The following is a 19,728-nucleotide window of genomic DNA, read 5'->3' on the forward strand; positions in this document are numbered from 1 at the left end:
ACTTCCAGTACAAATGTGGGATACTACTCAGACACACGTGTAAAAAACAGAGAATGACAAAATTATTGAAAAATATAAGCACATTACCAAACAGACTGTTAAATCTGTAGACTTTAATACACTGTACAACAAAATTCTACCATACAAGGTAATTTATTTTGCTTTTGAAAAAGGGAGATGAAAGATGCATCTCCCTTTTCTTTAAATTATCGGTGCCTAAAATTAGTATGTTGGTTATGTAGTGTGGTTTTCTGTGCATCAGGCAGCTTAAAAAATCACCCACAATGGCAGGATTCAGAAAATTGTGTGAATGGGTAAAGCAAGCCTAAAAATAGGAGCATACCTCCAAAAATGGATGCGTCAAGTAGAGGGGTAAATCAGGTCAGAAAATAGGTATGTTCTTCCAAAACACAGACAGTTGAATGATCTGTATGCATGTAGGTCACACAGAAGAAGTGCCTCAGCAATGTTCTCATCAAAGCTGCACATAAAAGCTGTTGAAAAAGGAAAGTAAAACAGCTCAAGTGTTAATCTGAGTGAAGGCAACTAGAGATGGTTTGTATCCTCATCTCTGTTCTATTATTCAATATATCTCTTGACACAGAGAGTGTAGAAGAAACATCTGTGAGGGAGGCAGATTAGAAGGCATCCTTTGAGAAGACGCAAATGTTTTGGCTTTTTTGCTGCATTAAGTTGAAGCGGCTATCTGTGGCAGAGGTAAGGAGATAAAAGAAGAAACCTCTATTGCAAAACTATGCCTAGAAGACTGATAGAAGTGGCTCAAAAGATACAGTAGTCTGTGCACATTTAGTGGACTTGTTTGGTCCCAGCAAATAAAATGGGTCACAGTGACAGTATCCATTTACTCATTACTGGATAAGTACGACTTCAGAGTTTCAGATGGAAAGCAGAAGTGGCACAAAGATCCAGTTAAAGAGTATACTGATATCTGCAAGATGACAGCAAGCAAAAAGTCTATACATCTTAGAGATGCAAGAGGGTCCAGCAGGACTGGCAACTTAAAAAAACCCTTCAGAGAGCAGGTGCATGTGGCACAAATTATCAAGCACTGGACAAAACGAGGGTGAATACAAAATATGTAGTTACAAACTTTCATTCTCAGTAATAGATTCCTGGTAGACCTTGCCTTAATATCAGACCTACTTGTCCAGTTGAGAGGGAGGCAATATCCGTTATAACATCAGAAACCACATGCAAAAGGGTGTGAGGAGAGAGAGAGAGACTGTGGTTTTGTACCTTTACATATACTGGTTTATTTAATGACTGATATAAAACAGACACCTCCTATAGGCTAGAGGTATGTATATATTAGCAACTTGATTATGAAGACTGTACCAAAATTAAATGTGACAGTAGATCTCATTTTAGATCAAATTAACTCATTTGACAGTCAGTTCCTTCAAAAAACACCAAAATTCGTATTTTTTAATATTAGAGGAGGGGACCGAGTTTAAGTGTTACTACAAATGACTGAACAGCTATTTGTTTTTTGCTCCTGTTACCATGTCTTTAGACTCCTCCAAATCAGAAGACTAAAAGATTCAGAAGAAGGGAAAATACTGAAAATGAAAGACCTGAACTTTGAAGATGAAAATACTGGAAGTTGAAAAGTCTAAACTCTGATCCTTATGATCCTAAATCTTGAATCCCAGAGATGATATCCTACTGAAATTTCTGAGTTCACTAGCTGTGATAGGGCTTGGAATTCAGAAAATAAATTCGACAAAACTAAGCCAAGAGTACACTTTGGATGGTATGGATTTTTCTTAAAGGACAGATGCAAACATTTGTCAAGTCTAACAAAACAGAGGCAATGAAGACTGGAAAGTGTAAGAAGACTGCACTTGTACACATTATGAGCTAGTTTATTCTGTTTACTTCCAAACTTTTTAATATGCGAGTTACCAATAAGGTAAAACAATTTACCTGCGTGCATTTTAAGAGGGAAACAAAAGAAATGTATTTGTGCACACCACTGTAATACATAAGTCCAAATGGAAGAGATTTCCCCAGTCACGTCTAAAGTCTCAGCAGATTAATACAGTCTGTTCTTGCTTTACTTGTATGTATGCAGACTGACAGTTTATTTCATTAAATTCAATTAAACAGTAACAAGTGCTACGAGTGTAACAATTTTCAGTGTGACAAAACAGCTTAGTAATTGTTTTACTGTGTAGGCTTCAATATGCACATCTGCTTATATAGCAACTATATAGGCATCTATATATGCATAACTGCCTCTACAGCTGTTTGTTTGTATAGGTTTTATGGTTCTGATTCCTAGAAGGAAGGCAGTTGTTCAGAGAAAACAAATCAAGTTTGTTTCAAATTGTAGCTTCTATTGTATATTTTGAAATTTTCCCTATGATCCTGACCTAAGTTTTGTTAAGTTCAAAAGCGTAGCAAAGGAATAATGAGACAAATCTTGGCCTGATGCTGAAGCTAGGAAACATGGACTCCCAACAGCTGAGCAAGCAGTTACGTGTTGTTTTTTGCAACATATTATGTTACTGAGATGAATAAAGAAGGGAGGGGTTTTAGTCAGATCAGCCACCTTTGAGAAGTTATTAATATATACAGTACAGCACCAATTAAAACTAACACAACTTTGAAATTATATTTAAACAGCTGAGTTTATGCCCTTTTTGGGCATATATTTTGGTACAATTACATAAACATGTTGGCACCAAAGTCCCTACAATTATAGCCCAATAGGCCATGAATCAGCTTAATCAGCTTCCCTCACGTGTATGTCTGGTTAATTATCCTAAAAAGATTCAAAGTACAGACAGGTAAAGTTGTAAGTCATATATTCTTCTCCCATTCCCTGATTAATACCTGATTTTGGGTATTGTCATATTTATTTTACATTTGTTGACCGGGCTAGTCTAACTGGATATATGTCCATTTTCAGTAGAATCCCGGGGAGAAAAGCTCCAACTAGTGAAAGAACCTGTCTATAGATATACAAAAATTTAGAATACAGGTAAAATTCATACAAAAAATACTAAAAAAACATTTTTCAAAGTGATCACACATTTACAAGTACGTGGAAACAAAAATGCAAATTACTGGACTTGAATTACTGCAGTTATTGAGGAGGTTACTAATAAATTGTTGAGTAAGGATAATAACTAACACTATACAGAATAGAACGTAAAATAAGAAAGGAAGATGTAAAGGAAGAAAAATAGAAGGTGGATGAGTACTTGTTAGAGTAGTAAGACAAGTTACGATTTTAAGAATAAAGTAGTAGATAGGATTATGATGGAGAGGTAGAGTTGTAGTTGTTAAGTTGGTATTATTACAGAGAAATGTAGGATATGATGAGTCAAGTAATTAGAGCAATGTTGGTCAATCGGGTTTAGTACAAGTGCACATCCAGTGTGAATAGAGTAAGGACTTGAGTTTAATTTTAAACTGAGAAATAGCGGGAAGTGGGGAAAGGTCAGGGGGAAGTAGGTTCCAGGTTTTTCCAACTGAGTTAGCAAATAGAGTGTCACCAGCTCTATTGTTTGATTTATTTATTTTTACAAGAATTGTTTGGGAAGATCTTAGGGATTTTAGGTTGTAGTAGGGGTGCATAAGGTTAGAAAGGATGGGTGTCTTGGTAGGTTGGCAAAGTATTTTGTGGGCGATGGTCAGTTGGTTAAGTTTGAGCTGCTGCTGTAATTCAAGCCAACCTAGAAGCTTTAGATTGATACAGTGGTGCGTTCTGATGGGTTTGCCTGTGGCAAACCTGGCTATGCTATTGTAGGAGTTTTCTAGTTTTTGAAGGTTGTTCTTTGACAGATTTGTATAAATAGGTGAGGCATAGAGAAGGGTAGAGATTAGATGGGAGTGGGCAATAGTTTTTCTGGTTGTAGGAGTGATGAAAGGCTTGATCCTATAAAGAGAACCTATTTTTTTATTAATAGTTTTCAAAGTATTATTGATATGAGTATCAAAGGTAAGGTTATTGTCAATGGTGATACCCAGCAGTTTGGTAGTAGGATCTTGGGGATATGAGAGTACCACTGTTGGATGTTAGAGTGAAGTCAATAGAGGGAGATTTGCTGGTAGGTGTAAAAAGGAGAAGTTTAGTTTTTTTAGGATTTAATAGAAGACAGCGATTTGAGAACCAAATTTCGACAGAATTAAATACCTCTTGCGTAAGGGAGTGGAGCTTGGATAAGGATGTGGCTGAGCAGATAAGAGTAGAGTCATCAGCGTACTGTATACATGTGGCTTGGGGAGTAACTAGGTGAAGGTCATTGATGAATATAGAAAACAGGAGAGGGCCCAGTATGGATCTCTGAGGGACACCAATATTAACTGGTAGGTGGGTAGAAAGAATGGAGTTCCAGAGCACTGCTTGATGTCTGTTATTTAAGTAGGACTGGAACCATTTTATGGCCAGCGTATCAAGTGACAGAGATTTAAGAATGTGTAAACGTATGTTGTGATTTACCATGTCAAAAACCTTAGACAGGTCAATGAAGAGTGCAGAGGAAAGCATGTTAAGGCTCCGTTTTTTGTTGATGGTGTCTGTAAAGGAAAGGAGGGCTGTAGTTGTGCTATGAGAAGGTCTGAAACCGTGTTGGGAGTTTGAAAGTAGGTTATTCAGGAGGATGTGGTCTAATAATTGCCTATGGATACATCTTTCCATTATCTTAGATAAAGGAGAAAGTATGGCAATAGGACGATAGTTGGAGAGTTCAGTCGAATCGCCGCCTTTATGAAGGGGAATAATATAGGAGACTTTCCAAAGTTTGGGGATGTACCCTTCAGTAATGGTTCAATTGATGAGGATGGATATGAGGTAGACAATAGATTTAGCAGCTAACTAAGTATTCGGCGGGTAGTTGATCAGCAGAAGGTGTGCATGGTTTTAATTTTTGGATGAGAGTGAGAATAAATGCTGTTGGGACAGGTTGGAAGGAAAATGGAGGAGGTGGGTTAGAGTCAGAATTGGATACAGCTACAATTAGAGGAGAAAGCGGACTGGCAAGAGTTTGAATAGATTTTGTGAAAAAGGTATTAAAGGCATCAGCAGTCTGTTTAGGGTTATTTTTGTCAGTGCCTTGTGGGTTAGGTGTGATAGATTGGCCAGGATGTAATAGTTGATTGATACTAGCACAGAACTTTTTTGGATTATTATGGTGGGTTGCTGAGATTGAAGGAAATAGTTTTTTTTATCGGACAGTATAGCATTTTTTGTCTCATTTCTCAGTTGTTTGTAGTGTTGGTGATCTATAGGGTTTTTAGTTAAAAGCGACTTTTTCCAGTATTTATTTCTGAGATGGATTTTTTGCTTAGTTTCTTTAGAAAGCCAAGGAGCAGATTTGGTTCTTATTCTGATACAGCAGGCAGGGGCATGGTGGTTGAGTATGGCAAGGAAGTTAGCATTAAAGTAGTCAACTGCTTCATCAAGAGAAAGGTGTTTTAAGGGGGACCAATTACATGTTCTAAGTTCAAGTAGGAATAGATCCAAGTTAAAGTTTTATTTGGTTCTGATTGTCCTAAATGTGGGTTGAGTAGGAGGATTGGTTTTGAGTCTGATGATGTAAGTTAGAGAGTGATCGCTTATTTTGTCTGGGAGGGTACAAGAGTTGTAGGTTTGGGGCTGATTATTAATGAGAATCCACTCTAAGGTGCTTTCTTTCTTATTGGACTTGTTTATTCTAGTAGGGGAGTTAATAGTTTGTGTAAACCCAGAGAGGTTAATATGACTAGTAGGAAAGTTGTTGTTGCAACAATTCCAATCAATGTTGAAATCGCCAAGGACTATGGTTTCTTGGGGGAGGCTTTGAGATAACCAACAGAGGATGTCTTCAATAGTAGAGATGTTATTACCTGGAGGAACATAGATACAAATAATATAGATAGATTTGACTGAGTTAATCTGAAGTTTGGAAATGAGTATCTCAGCATTGGATTCCTGAGGAGGCTTTTGGTTGAGTATAGTTAATTCCAAATCAGATTTGTAAAGAACTGCTACTCCACCACCTTTCCTAGTTACGCAGTCTAGAAGTAATATATTATAACCATATCTAAAACAATACGTCTGACTTCAAACTTGGGAATAAAATTTGCTTTAACACAACAAGAATTAAATGATTAAATACGTGTGTATGCATTGTCATCTTTTTACAATATAAAATTCTGAAAATTCATATGCATGCTCTTTGTACTCTTCCTTGGACATTTTATACATACTCTTTCTGTGAGCGTGTGGTGTGACAGAGAATACCTGTTAATTTCTGCTGTTGGAATATAGTGAGCAAGGGTGTGAATTTAACATTAAGTGGACCACCAACCCTGGAATTAAATTTTGCACATAAAACAAAAGCTAAAACAATACTCATCTACATGTGCAAAAAATTCAGTGCTTTTACCCTCACAAACCAAAAAAGAAGTTGTATCTTACCATAACATTCCATCTGTGTTGTCGATTTTCACTAATCCTTGACTGTGGGCTCGGTTCCGAGCCTCAGAACTGACTCGGCCATTTACTTCAGATCACGTCCTCCAAACTCTCGAGCTAGGCTTTTACCCATAATGCTCCTCCCCAGATCGAGTTTGCCTACTTTAGTGGCAGATGAATAGAAAGAGCATAAAAAGAGACCAATTATGTATCACTATTATGAAGCCAGTTGTGGGATAATTCGAGCCACTAAGAGTCTCAGGATGGGGGATGGAGGTTGGGGGGGGGGGTGTCAAGGATTAGTGAAGATCAACAATACAGATGGAATGTTATGGTAAGACATAATTATCTGATGATGTCAATCTACACTCAATCCTTGACTGTGTGACAGAATCTCCAGCTACTTTAGTCTTGGGAGGTTTCACGTAAGAATATTCCTAAGTGTCATTAAACCGAATGATGCCAGTCCCCTCGAGTCCTGATCCAATTTGTAATGAGTGATAAAGGTATAAGGAGACCAAGTAGCTGCTGCACAGATATCGTCCAAGGATGCTCTGGTATGAAAAACTGCAGAAGTTGCCACTGCTCTAGTTGAATGGGCTTTAACTGGGTGTGGAAGTTGGAGCCCTTTTGAGTGACAGATGAAAGTAATACAGTCTCTAAGCCATTTTGCTAAGGTAACCTTCGAAACAGGGCTACCTAAAAACAGAGAGGAAAATGCAACAAATAATTGGACAGATTTTTTGAAATCCTTTGTTCAATGAACATAAAAATGTAGTTGCCTGTGAATGTCTAGTCAATGAAGAGAATACTCCCCTTTATTGGAAAAATTAGGGAAAAAGACTGACAATTGAACTGTCTAATTTATATTAGATTCTGAAACTACTTTGGGTAAAAAGGATGGATTGGTCCTGGGGGCAACTATATCCTTGTGAAATATTAAGTAGGGAGGATTGCATGACAAGGCCTGAAGTTCAGATACTCTTCTGACTGATGTAATAGCCACCTAAAATAAAGTTTTCCAAGACAAATACTTCAAGTCACAAGTCACTGATGGTTCGAAAGGAGACATAGTAAGGGTATGAAGGACTAAGGTTAGATCCCAAGGAAGAATGGGTTCTTTGAATGGAGGGGAGATCTTAGCATCAGGAACCCCTTTAAAATGCTTTACAAAGTGTATGTGACATTAGAAATGAGCCATCAAATCCCATGTGAAAGTCTGAGATTGCTGCTAGATGAGCTTTAATTGCTGATGCCGAGGAAATAGATTGGTAGAGGCTAGCTAAAAAATGCAAAACCTTATGAACAGGGCTCATATATGGGTCAAGTTCATTGTTCAGGGTCCAGGTCATAAATTTTTCCCCATTTACTTTGATAAAGTTTCCTAGTTGAAGGTTTGTGATGAGCCACAATAATATGTCGGACAGGAGGGAAAAGGAGAGGATGTCTGGCAGTCATGGGAACTGTAGATGCCATGCAGTGAGCTTGAGATGTTGGAGGTTTGGATGAACTATGCACTCCAGATGAGACATCAGATCTGGAGCTGGGTCCAGAATCCATGGTTTCTGAAGAAGATGAGGCCAGAGGAAGGGAAACCAAACCTGTCTAGGCCAGAATGGAGCGATGAGGATTGCTGTATTTTCCATCCTCTTGGCTTTCTTTAGAAACTGAGATATCAGGGGAGTTGGGGGAAAGGCATAGAGAAGACCGGCGGGCCAATCGTGGAGAACAGCATCTCTGGATGACTCTCCCTGAGGGGGGATTAGGGCAAAATAACTTCTACACTTATTCAGGGAAGAGGCAAAAAGATCCCAGCAAGGTTGGCCCCAGTGATGAAAAATCTTGTCTGCTACTACAGGACTGAGAGACCACTTCTGAGCCATGAGAATAGTTCAGCTTGTCTGCTATCACGTTGGAGCTCCCTGGGATGTGCGTTGCTGTGAGAAGGCGGTTGGAAGAAATTGCCCATTGCCAAACTCTGAGGGCTTCTCGACACAATGTGTAAGATTTGATTCCTCTTTGCTTATTGATATACCAGACTACTGACATGTTGTCTGCTTGAATTGCTACTGTCCCTAGAGGAAGGGCATCCTGGAATGCTTGCAACACTAACAGCACTGCCCTCATCTCTAGAACACTGATGTGCAAGTTGGCCTCCAGTTGGAACCACATGTCTTAGACTGTCCTTCCCAGATAATGCCCCCCCCCTTATCTGGGAAGCATCTGTAATCACTATGGCTTGGGGAAGAATGAAAGGTCGTCCCAAGAGAATCTGAGCGGAGTCACCACATAAGATTTTGTTTGCAGCGATTGGTAATTACAGTCAGGTAAGACACAGGCTGGTGTATCAGAGACCACTGTAAGACTGACATGTGATATCTTGCTAAGGGGACAAGAGTGACTGATGCTGCCATTGAGTCTAATGCTTTCAGGACTAGTCTTGCTAGAACTCTTTTGTTTCACAGAATTAGTCTGACATGGGATCTGATTCATTGTAGTCTTTCTGGAGGAAGTGAAGCAACTCCTGTAACAGTGTCTAAATGGGAGGAAGTGAAGTAACTCCTGTAACAGTGTCTAAATGGGTTCCACTGAATTCTAATCACTGAGAAGGTTGTAAGCTTGACTTTTTTAAATTTATTGTTATGCCTACAGATGTACAGAGGTGTACAGTGTAATCTCTTGCCCATTCTAATTGACACCTGGTGGTAGTGGCAAGGAGACAGTCATCGTGGTATGGAAAAACTCGAAAACCTTGCAGTCTGAGATGAGCTGCTACCACTGTCATGCATTTGGTGAACACCCAGGGGGCTGTGGTGAGTCCAAAGGGCAGTGCTCTGACTTGGAAATGACTGGCTCCCACCTGGAAGTGTAGAAAACTCCTGGAGCGTTTGTCCATTTTTATATGGTAATATGCGTTATGGAGGTCTACAGAGCAGATCCAATCGCCTTGTTCCAAGACTGGAAGTATTGACTGTACCGAAACCATCCGGAATTTGGTTTGTTGAACTGGCTGAGATCCAAGATGGGTCTCCAGTCCCCTGTGTTTTTGAGCACTAAAAAGAACCTTGAGTAAAACCCGGATCCTGTTTGGTCTGGTGGGACTTTTTGGATGACTCTTTTGTCTAGCAGTTTTTGAATTTCTAGGACTGCTGCTTCCCTGTGACTGGGTGGAATCTCTGAGAGTCTTTTCTGGGTTATTGATGGTAAAGATAGTGGAAATTTGTAACCTCTGGATAATATTCTCAGCACCTATTTGTCCATAGTTAATATTTGCCAGGCAGACTGGTGCAGAGAAAGTCACCCCTTGACTGCCTCCAGAGGAGGGCAATCGGGCCCCTATTCAGGGGTACTGATAGGAAGTACCAGAGAAAGATTCTCTGGACTCCTGATTTTGAGGTCCATTTCTGCCTCTCAGGCGGTGTGTCTTCCATTACCTCCCCCTCTTCCCCGGGCAAAGTCTTTGCTGCGTGAATCCTGGAAAGGCCCTTTGGATTTTTTAAACCATAGTCTCTCACTTCTCTGGTTCTTACAATAAGGCCTCTGAGGAGTGGAGAAATGTACGCCTACGGCACAAAGGGTCTTGCCACCTTTTTCACATCTGGCTAAAGTGCCTTTAACCTTCGGACCAAAAAGGGTAGATTCATCAAATGAAGCGTTGATGAATGACACTTTAAATGGCTCCACAAAGTCACACAAGCGCATCCAGAAGTGCCTTCTAATGGCTATGCCTGAACCCGCTGCTCTAGTCATCTCTTCAGCTGCATGAGCAATCAGCCTCATGGACATGTCAGAAATGGCATCAAGGGTTGCCAGCTGAGAGGAAACTTTGTCTCGAACCCCTTCAGCCACTGCTCCTGAGAGGGCATCCGAGCACTCCTTAATCAGACGACTCTATAATCTTGTAAAGTGCACCATATAATTCAAGGACCTGACAGCGAAGGTCGTTGAAACATAAACGCGCTTCCCAAACCTATCTAAAGTCCTTGACTCCTTGTTAGGAGGATGGATAGTCAGACTTTCCTGAGCAAGTTCCTTCTTCTTGGCTGCCGCTATCACCATGGCGTCAACGGGTATACCGTTGAACCAGAGTGGCTCATCCTTAGGGACTGATAGGATATGATCAGGCCTCTTGGGGATCGGCTCAATGAAGTCATGCATCTTCCACGCCCGTTGAGCGATCAATTTAATGAGATTGTCAGCGGGTGGAGAAATCCAAGAAGTAGAAGGCTGGGCAAGAAAAGCCTCCAGGTATACCAACTCCTCTGAGAAGGCTGGATGGAAGACCAGCCACCCCTCTGTTTCAGGATTTCAAGGATGTCCCTGAAGGAAACATCATGAGGGGGTGACGTGGGGGAACCTTCCCCTTCATCAAAAATCTGTATCTTTGGTAAAATACTCCTCGGGGAGTCTAAGTGCTGCCTCTTGCACTTCTTCTCAGGTACTTCCTCGGAGGGGATGATCCGGGAAGTGCCCAGAGAGGAAACCACCAAAGTGGGTCTACCTTGGACTTTTGTGTCCTCTGTCATGAAGATGAGACAGATGGTAGCTCATGTCTAGGAGATGTAGAAACTTGTCCAGACAAGGATGGCAAAGACTGAGAGTCCCCAGTGGACAAAGCCTTCTCCAAGATCCGGAAGGCTGGCCCCCCCCGTAGAGGGATGGGAGCCCAGAACCAAAATAGATTCCTTTGGAACAAGGGTCACACCCTGCACCAAGGAGGCGACCCCCGAAACAGAAGCCTGGGTTGATCCTACAAGGGCTGAAGTACCAAGGGACATGGATGGCTCTGAAGATAAGGAACCCAGTCCATACACCTCAGATATGACCAGAGAGTCTCGACTCCAGGAGACCTCCGGTACCAAAGGACCAGAGGAACTCAAGGTGACTCTCAGTGCCGGAAATGGAGTTGCTACTGGAACCAAGGCAGTCTCTATTGGAATTGGAGAAGGAACTGGCAGTTTCATAGTAGAAAAGGTTCCAAGGCCAGGTTGGCTAGGAACCCCTTGCTGCTAGGAGCTGATCAACCAGTCCCATGATGTTGGCCTCGGACAGACTCTTAGTGGATCGAACTGATGCTGTAGATGGAGACCTAGGATGTCTGACTTCAAGGAAGGGGCTAGGTGGTCTGTCTTTAAAGGGATCAATGGATGGATAGTACCTAGATCTAGGCACCAAGATCAGTTCAGGTTTGTCTAGTGCCGATGAAGTTGAGGAATCCAATGTCGGCTCCGAAATTCAAGAGTTTTGGTGTCAAGTCCTGATTTCGGTGCCGAGAAACTGGATGGCACCAAGGAATGTTTTGTTACCTTCTTAGTCGTTACCGAAGAAGGACATTTTCTGGAATAGGCTGAAGAAGATAAAGTGGAACTAGCTTCAGTTTTTGACTCAGAAATGGCCTCTTCACAGTCTGTTTTTAGAAGTCCTTTCAATATTAACTTGTTCTTACGTTCAGTGAGCGTTCTCGTGGTGAACCCATGACAAACTGAGCAACTCTCTTGCAAGTGAACCTTGCCTAGGTAGTGTACACATAAAATATGCGAGTCTGAATTAGGCATTTTGCCCTAAAATTTTTGACATCTCTTGAAACCTAAGGTGCCCTCAGGTTTAACCGGTTATTCAGCTTTTTCTGCCATATCCACAATCATACTGAGAAAGGAGAAACGTTTTTTTTTGGCTAGAAAGAAGTAAAGAAATGGAAGAAAATGCCAACTATGGTATTGGAGAATACTTTGAAAGCTAAAAGTGGAAAAAGGAAATACCAGCAATAGTACTTTGACAAGAAACTACCAACAGTAGTGGAGAAATAAAGATTAAGAAACCTCATGCACAGTAGGTGTAAAAAGCGGAAAGGAGAGGAGTGTTTATAAACTAAATTAGCTAATAAGGAGAACACTGAAGTAAAATTATAAACTAACTCACAATAATATAGCCAAAGCTCGAGAGCAGTAGAAACGCGTCTAACAAATGAAGCAGCAAACGAGATCTGAGATAATTTAGGGAGGAGCATTATGGGTAAAAGCCTAGCTCAAGACTTTGGAGGGCGCGACCTGTAGTAAATGACAGAGTCGATTCTGAGGCTTGGAACCGAGCCCACAGTCAAGGATTGAGTGAACACTGACATCAGATCAAAAACTTTCTGAAAAAAAAAAAGGTTCAAAATGATACTTTCCACCAGTAGCTTTAAATGAAGGATTTGGAACACTAACCTCACACCCCTATGCACAAATTTGAATTTCAATTATTTTCTGAATTCACATGTTCCCCAGTATCCATACAAACTGATACATCTCTTTGAAGGTAACTCTTCCCTTAAGGTAACTGATCTGGGTCTCTTTTATTCCATGTTCTGTATAGTACAAGTTGATACAGAGAACCAGCTCCTTAGTCCACTCTCAAGATTCAGTAGTTGTACTATGACAATCCTGGAAAAAGGGTAATTTTTCTGCTGTATTGACATTTGCAAACCACTCTGAAAGCCCCCTTTGATACCATATAGTTTTGCTTAAAGTTGAACCCGTTACTTTAGAATTTTATTTTTCCATGCTTCCTAACCTACCTAATGAGAACTATATATTTTTTCACAGAAAATCATACAGCATTCTAAAAGCCTAAAGTTTATTTCAGATATGACATACGTAAAAACAATATCTGTAATGGAGGCTTTAGTGTTTATGACGTTATATAGTGAAAGCTACAATAGTGAGAAATTGGGCACTCCCTCAATAAAGTGTTTTTTTTCTCAACTGCACAACTTCACTGTAAAGCAAATAGCACATGCAATCACAAAGAATTAAAGCACAAGTATACTGAAAACACACAAACTGTGTTAAGAAAATTATATCCCATATTCCAGGTACTGGACTGCAGCAAAAACTACTGAACTGCAATCCAGGCAGTAACTGTCAGGAATCAATTGAGGCACCTGCATATTCTTCTCCTTAACCATTACATATATCCCAGTATCACAGTTCTGAGATTTACTTATCCAACATTTCCTGTTTCTAATATAGTCAGATGGAAAACACAGGTAGTGCCAAAAAATCCCAAACTTTCCCTGACTTAAGAAGGGGGGGGAACAGGCATTTTCTTTCCATTTGCTAATGGGCCTCAGAAATAACAGCACACAACTGAAATGCTATCCTACCAATACATTTAGTTTTGTTCAGACCATTTTTTACATACCCTTCTTTGCTTTTATCCACAACAGTGCATGCAATACTACTAGTAGCAGCAGTCTAAATAAATCAGTTCATTGTTTGCTGAAGTCAAAGTAATCAATATACAGTTGACCAATAATAACAGAATGCATCTCTCTCTCTCTTCCAAAACTACTTCCCCATGTTAAGTCAATTAAAAAAGGTGCAATATTAAGGCAGTGGGTACACTTTTTCCAAAACAAATGTGTCAGCAAATTCACTTTTGCCAACATAACTGTTCTCAGTAGGATACTCTAACCTACTTATTCAGGTTGTGAATTTCAAGATTTCAGAATGTTACTCACCACAACCAGATTTCATTCGTAATTTGCATCTTGGTGGTCACACAATGCGAGTCTCTGCTTCAATCTTTCTCTCACCATGGAGGCTTTCTGGTTCCTGAATCTGTGCCACATTCTGCCGGATTGCAATCTCTGGTCCCCCTCCATAAATACTATACAAGTAGTTCCATGTTTCCACTGAAATCTGTCCATAGTCAGCACCTATATATTAGAACAGAAAATAATTATATATACAGAGTGTAAATGGCACCTCTAAAAATTGTGTTTCAGATTATAAGGTTTATCTTATTAGAATGCTGTTTCAGTACATTAGAGTAGAGAATGGCAGCAAAGTGAACAAAAGTAGAAAAAGGGAAGATATCCACTTACGGAAATTGGGAGTAAAATCCTGTAGCCAATCTCACTTACTAGTTTTTTTAAGTAAATTTAAGAAGACCTAAAAGTAAAGTCTACCTTGTTTGTGAACAGAAAATGATCTAAAACAAAGTGAACTCATTAGATGGAATGGAAAACTGACAAGTCACTCCATTAAACAATTAAAATGGCCTATAGTGGCTAAAGGGGGAGCAAGCACTGTTGATAAAAATATGTAATAACTTAAGAAGAGATTGCAGATGTGATGAAAAAGCAAGAAAGTGGTAAATCATTTGGGAAAGATGGCATTCCAATGAAAGTGTGGAAACTAGGGAGGGAACAACTACTGGAAACTTGGGAAAAGTTATTTAACAACATTTTAACTGGAAGAGAAATCCTGGACTCCTTGGAAAAGCAGTGCTGGTCGTATTGCCCAACGAGGGGAAAGATACCATGAACTCAGCTTCATACAGACCGATTTCTGTATTTAGCATGCAACAACTGGAATGCCAACAGAGATCCCTTACCTTACTAAAAGAATACAAAGCTTAAACAATATGTCCAACATGGACTGATAATATATTTGGTATCCTACAGACTGCTAAGAGGTGACCTGTATCTGGGATACAAGACATTCTCTGATCCAATACTGATGGCCCTCCTACACATCAGCAAGTCAAATGGCATCAGAAATGCCCAGTCTATGGATCTCAACCTCTTATGCAACATCAACAGAATGGGTTGGTGGGACAGGTATATCTCACAGAAGATACCAGTGCTCTTGAGTAAGACTACACATCCATGTAAAACAAAGCAGATCCCTGTCCATATTCAAACACAACTTAGATCTATGGGTGGGTAACAGAAAACTGATGCCAGAACTGTCCCCTGTACCACTAATGGCCAGAGGCAGCTCCTAAATCTTTATTCTATGCATGGGCCCCCATTAATGATCTATGGTCTGATCCCAGTTATTTCCAGGGGGTAGTATACAATTATCGAACATGGGATGGGTAAGGCCAATTTAACAATGAACTGGATAGGTAAAATTCAACCACCACAAGGGAAACTGGATAGACTTAAAATGGCCCGCAAGGGCAGCTAGCCTAGAACTTGCCTATGAACGATGACTCCAAGATCATTATGGCTCTGATAGCGAATACAATTTTTGGTATACTCTCTCAACTAATAGAAGATGATCAATGTGGAACTGTTGAAGGAAGGCAGACATTTGATGGTATAAATAAAACATTACTTACACAAGAAAAAGCAGAGCGTAATAAGACATCACTGTTAATGATTAGCTTGGATGCTGAAAAGACATTTGATAGAGTAAACTGGCACTATATGTTTTTTGTCTTGGAAAAACTTGTTTTTCCTAATGAAACAACAGCTATATTACAGAGAATCTATTACGGGGCTCAAGCAAGGGTAAAAATGGGGGTTACACTATCAACTGACTTTCCACTGAACAGGGGATGAGGCAGGGATGCCCACTGTCACCTTTGATATTCATTTTATATACAGAGCCATCTGTCTGCAAAGAAGATAAGGGATTCTTCCTTACCAGAATATCACTGGTATAGGACACAGCAAAAAAAAATCTCATTTGCCGATAATGGCATTTTTATCTGTTAGATCAGGAAAAGGGAGTTCCACTTCTACTCAGAATACTAGTTCATTTTCAGAATTCTCGGGATATAAAATTAATAAGTTGAAAACTAAGGTAATTGGCATTAACTATACCCCACCTTTGATACTGCAACTATGGGAAAAAAAGATTTATTTACTCATAAATGGGTATGTGAACTGATGCTTCACATACTTTGTCAGCTACAGCCGCAAGTGAGGATAATTCTATAGGGACTGACTTTTTTTTTACCTTGAGTAGCCACACAACTGACATGATTTATAATGTGGGAGATAATAAAGTAGATGAAGAAGAGGAAGCAAAGTGTGTGCAAAGCAAGGCTCAAAACACATGCAGAGAGATCTCATTACAGATACATCATGAGAAAAGGTAAACTAAAGGTATTAACAGAAATATTTAAATATCTGGAAAAGTTGAGCTATCTTTCAGGAGAATATGCTTAAGTATGCATGGGTATGACCTAGGAATGGAAGGTGGGTTAAGGACTGGTGTGTATATGCAATACAGATTTATATTTATGTATGGATTGGCTGCATGGAAGAAACGAATTAGAAAAAGTGGGTAAATTCCAGTGTAACCTAAACTAAGAAACTTAGGACAAAGAAGAAAGTGAAGATGGAATAAAATTGAAATTGCAGAGTTTACAGCATGTAAAGATTATGTGCAAAAGCATGAAAGAGAACGTACAATTTGCATTATATTTCTGGTTTGTAAGAAAATCAGAGTGAAGACATTCTGTCTGCAATCAAGTCACATTTCAGGAGCTTGAAATGAAGGTTTCCAATGATGCTAATGCATCAAATCACCTGTGAATGCGCCCTTCCTAGGCACTTACTTGTAAGGTAACAGATGTGGCAGGATTTTTTTTCATTTCAAATTGCATTTTTAAGTGAAGAAAGACAACAGCATGCATATCAACCTAACCATGATGTGGTGAAAGCACAAAGAAAGTGCAGAAGCTGCATTCCATTTTGTGTACATGCATGTGATCTTTAGGTAGACAGACTATGTAAGACTGCAGGCACCTATTTACCATTAGCTTCCATGCCTTAAGTATAAGGTGCTATATTTATAAGAAAGATTAACATTAATTAAAATAATTGTACCAAAAATATTACATACTATTCAAACCATCTCAATTTCTCCTCCTAAAAGATATACATGAAAAAGATTATCCTTAGAAATTGCCTTTGGTACCCTAATAAGTCTAGGATATCTTTTGATCACTACACAAGAAATTGGGAGGATGGAGGTACTGGATTCCCGGCTATATAATTATAGGTATCATCTTGTGTAATTAAAACAATAACCTTATGGTTATGCCCAAGCTATTCTGCAAAAATGGAAAACAATACAAAAATATATATGGCTTGAGAAGGATAGAAATATATCTAAAAGTCATAAACAAATTTTGCCAAATAACTTTATCTGGTTAATAAATAATGTTTTCTTTAAAAGCAGTAATAGAATATCAAATTCTAATTATATTAATAACACTTTGAATACATTCAGAAACTTTATTTATGAAAATTCTGATTTAAAAGCCTGGATATTTTCATTGTTCCCTACAGCTTTTACAGAAGATTGTTTAGAATCTTTAAATATGAATACATTGTTGATCTTAAGGAATAAAAATAAAATTTTTTTAATCAACTATTAAATGGAACAAAAATTTACACATCAGAATATTTAATGAAAAGATACGATACTGATCCAAGTAACTGGCTTATTATACAAGTTAGCAGACAATATTTATTATCTAAATTTAAAAGTTTTGTAATCACCATAACTAGGCATCTGTGTTATGAATTTTCATTCTTCCTCAATAAATGGGTTATGGATCTGATCCTCAGATCCAACTCGGCCGCATACTTTAAACTTTGGATGCAACTCTTGAGCTCTTCCCTCTACCCATAATGCCCTAGCCCATCCTCATTACCACAGATCGAGTTTGTTGCCATAAAATCTTCATACATTAGATAGCGAAAGGGATAGCTGAAAGAATAGGGCTTAGAACCAGAACTATAAGTTCCAATAAATAATCCAACAGGTTCCTCTAGAAGATTTTAGGAAGGGGGGTGGATGGGAGGAAGTTGAGAAAGTATAAAATGGACAACACAGATGCCTAGTTATGGTGAGTACATAACTTTTAAATCTGATGTTGCCCTTTTTTATTCTTGCTCAATGAATTGGACAGAGTCACCAGCTACTTTAGCCTTGGATAGCCCTCATGGAAGGATATTTCAGAGAACCACTGTGTCAAAGGCATCTCTACTTACAGATATTGGATTTAATTTGTAATGAGTAGCAAATGTTTGAGCACTGGACCATGTGGTTGCTATGCAAATATCATCAGTAGAGGTTCTTGACAAAAAAGCAGATGAAGTGGCCATGAATCTAATTGGGTGGGCTTTAGGTCAGTGGTTTTCAAGGGCCTGGTCCCAACAAATTTATTGGTAAATACCTTTCCAGTTGTTTTAAGTTCATACATTAAACTAACATAAGTATTAATAATTATGGCATAATCATAGAGTACTCATATACTTATGTATACGGTGTTGCATGCTGACAAATATAAAATTACATATAAATTAGTTATCAATCAGTAGACTAATGAAATCTTGTAGCATACTGTAGTTTCCTCAGGCCAACATCATTAAATTACTTTGTGCTGACTTTCACTGACATATCCCACTCTGTTCACCAAAAATGTATATTACTTTTCAGTGTAAAATTGATTACTGTATTATTAAATTGATTTTAATGATGGTGTTAAAAAAATGTTAATGAGAAAAATATTTATGCAATGTAACTCACCATAGAAAGCTGAGCAAGGGAAGAAGAAGGATGTCAACTAGTCAGCAAAACACTTATCACATACACACGCCAAATACATAATTTAGCCATCAGAAAACACAATACAAATAATGCATTGGCTAAACACACTTTGATTTGTGAAAGTTTTAGGAAGCATACATTCTTTGTCATTGACTCTTTAGCACTCCAGACTTCAGAAGGTGATTATAAGGTTCACCTGGAATGCTGCAAATCTAGATGGCAAATAGCATGTATGGCAGACTGACCACCAGGATTAAAATTATATGATTAATATAAAATGTTTTATTTTGGGAGCGAATCACTAGCTTGGAAAAAGTGTGCCCGATCTTGTCTGATTTTAGAAGCTAAGCAGGATTCAGCCTAGATAGCATTTGGATGGGAAGCCATTTGGCAACATCCTTTTTTGACAATGGATTTTAACACTGTTTTTTTTTTTTTTGGATTGGTGGAAAAAAGCAATCAAGATCTACGACTGGTTCTATTTTTTGACTGGTAAAAAAAAGCCATTAAGATCTATGATTGGATTGTTTTAGTGTAAAACGATTGGTCCTGAATACCAGGAAATGTTTCTTTTTTGAAATTTTTGAAACTAATTTAAATACTGCATTTCATTGGGTGCATGTGCTTTGAATGGTAGTTGATTGGTTGTGAGTGTTTTTTTTGGTGCAAATCCTGGAGAGCATTTAAATGGTATGGAAACAACTTCTAAAAAGATTCTGAGGAAGCTCTATGGTGAAAATATTAAAGAACGAAAGGGCTTAATTTTACAAGGAGTCTCGTGGTTTGTCCTTTGGAATATGTAAGGTTTTAACTATAACTATTTGCACTTGGACCTTTAATATTTAATTTAAGATGATACTTCACTGAAAAAAAACTAATCTCATAATTCATTGGTTGAGAGAATCATGTGGTTACTATGGTTTTCACTGAGAATTAATGTGCAGATTTTGATTTGTTGAG

The 19,728-nt window shown here is 38.8% G+C and overlaps 1 protein-coding gene across 5 annotated transcripts in view; it reads right to left on the minus strand.

Moving 5' to 3' along the window:
- The window catches only part of USP20 (ubiquitin specific peptidase 20), a 5,014,215-nt gene that overhangs the window by 114,066 nt on the left and 4,880,421 nt on the right, over nt 1–19,728 (minus strand). For all 5 annotated transcript variants that reach the window (XM_044058629.1, XM_044058630.1, XM_044058628.1 and 2 more), the window contains one exon: nt 13,929–14,126. In XM_044058629.1, the coding sequence (XP_043914564.1) occupies nt 13,966–14,126 (161 nt within the window). In that variant the 3' untranslated portion in view covers nt 13,929–13,965. The remainder of the gene's footprint in view (nt 1–13,928; nt 14,127–19,728) is intronic.

Source organism: Protopterus annectens, chromosome 16.part0 (assembly GCF_019279795.1).
Source record: "Protopterus annectens isolate FY-2018-M chromosome 16.part0, PAN1.0, whole genome shotgun sequence".
Classification (NCBI taxonomy): Eukaryota; Metazoa; Chordata; order Ceratodontiformes; family Protopteridae; genus Protopterus; species Protopterus annectens.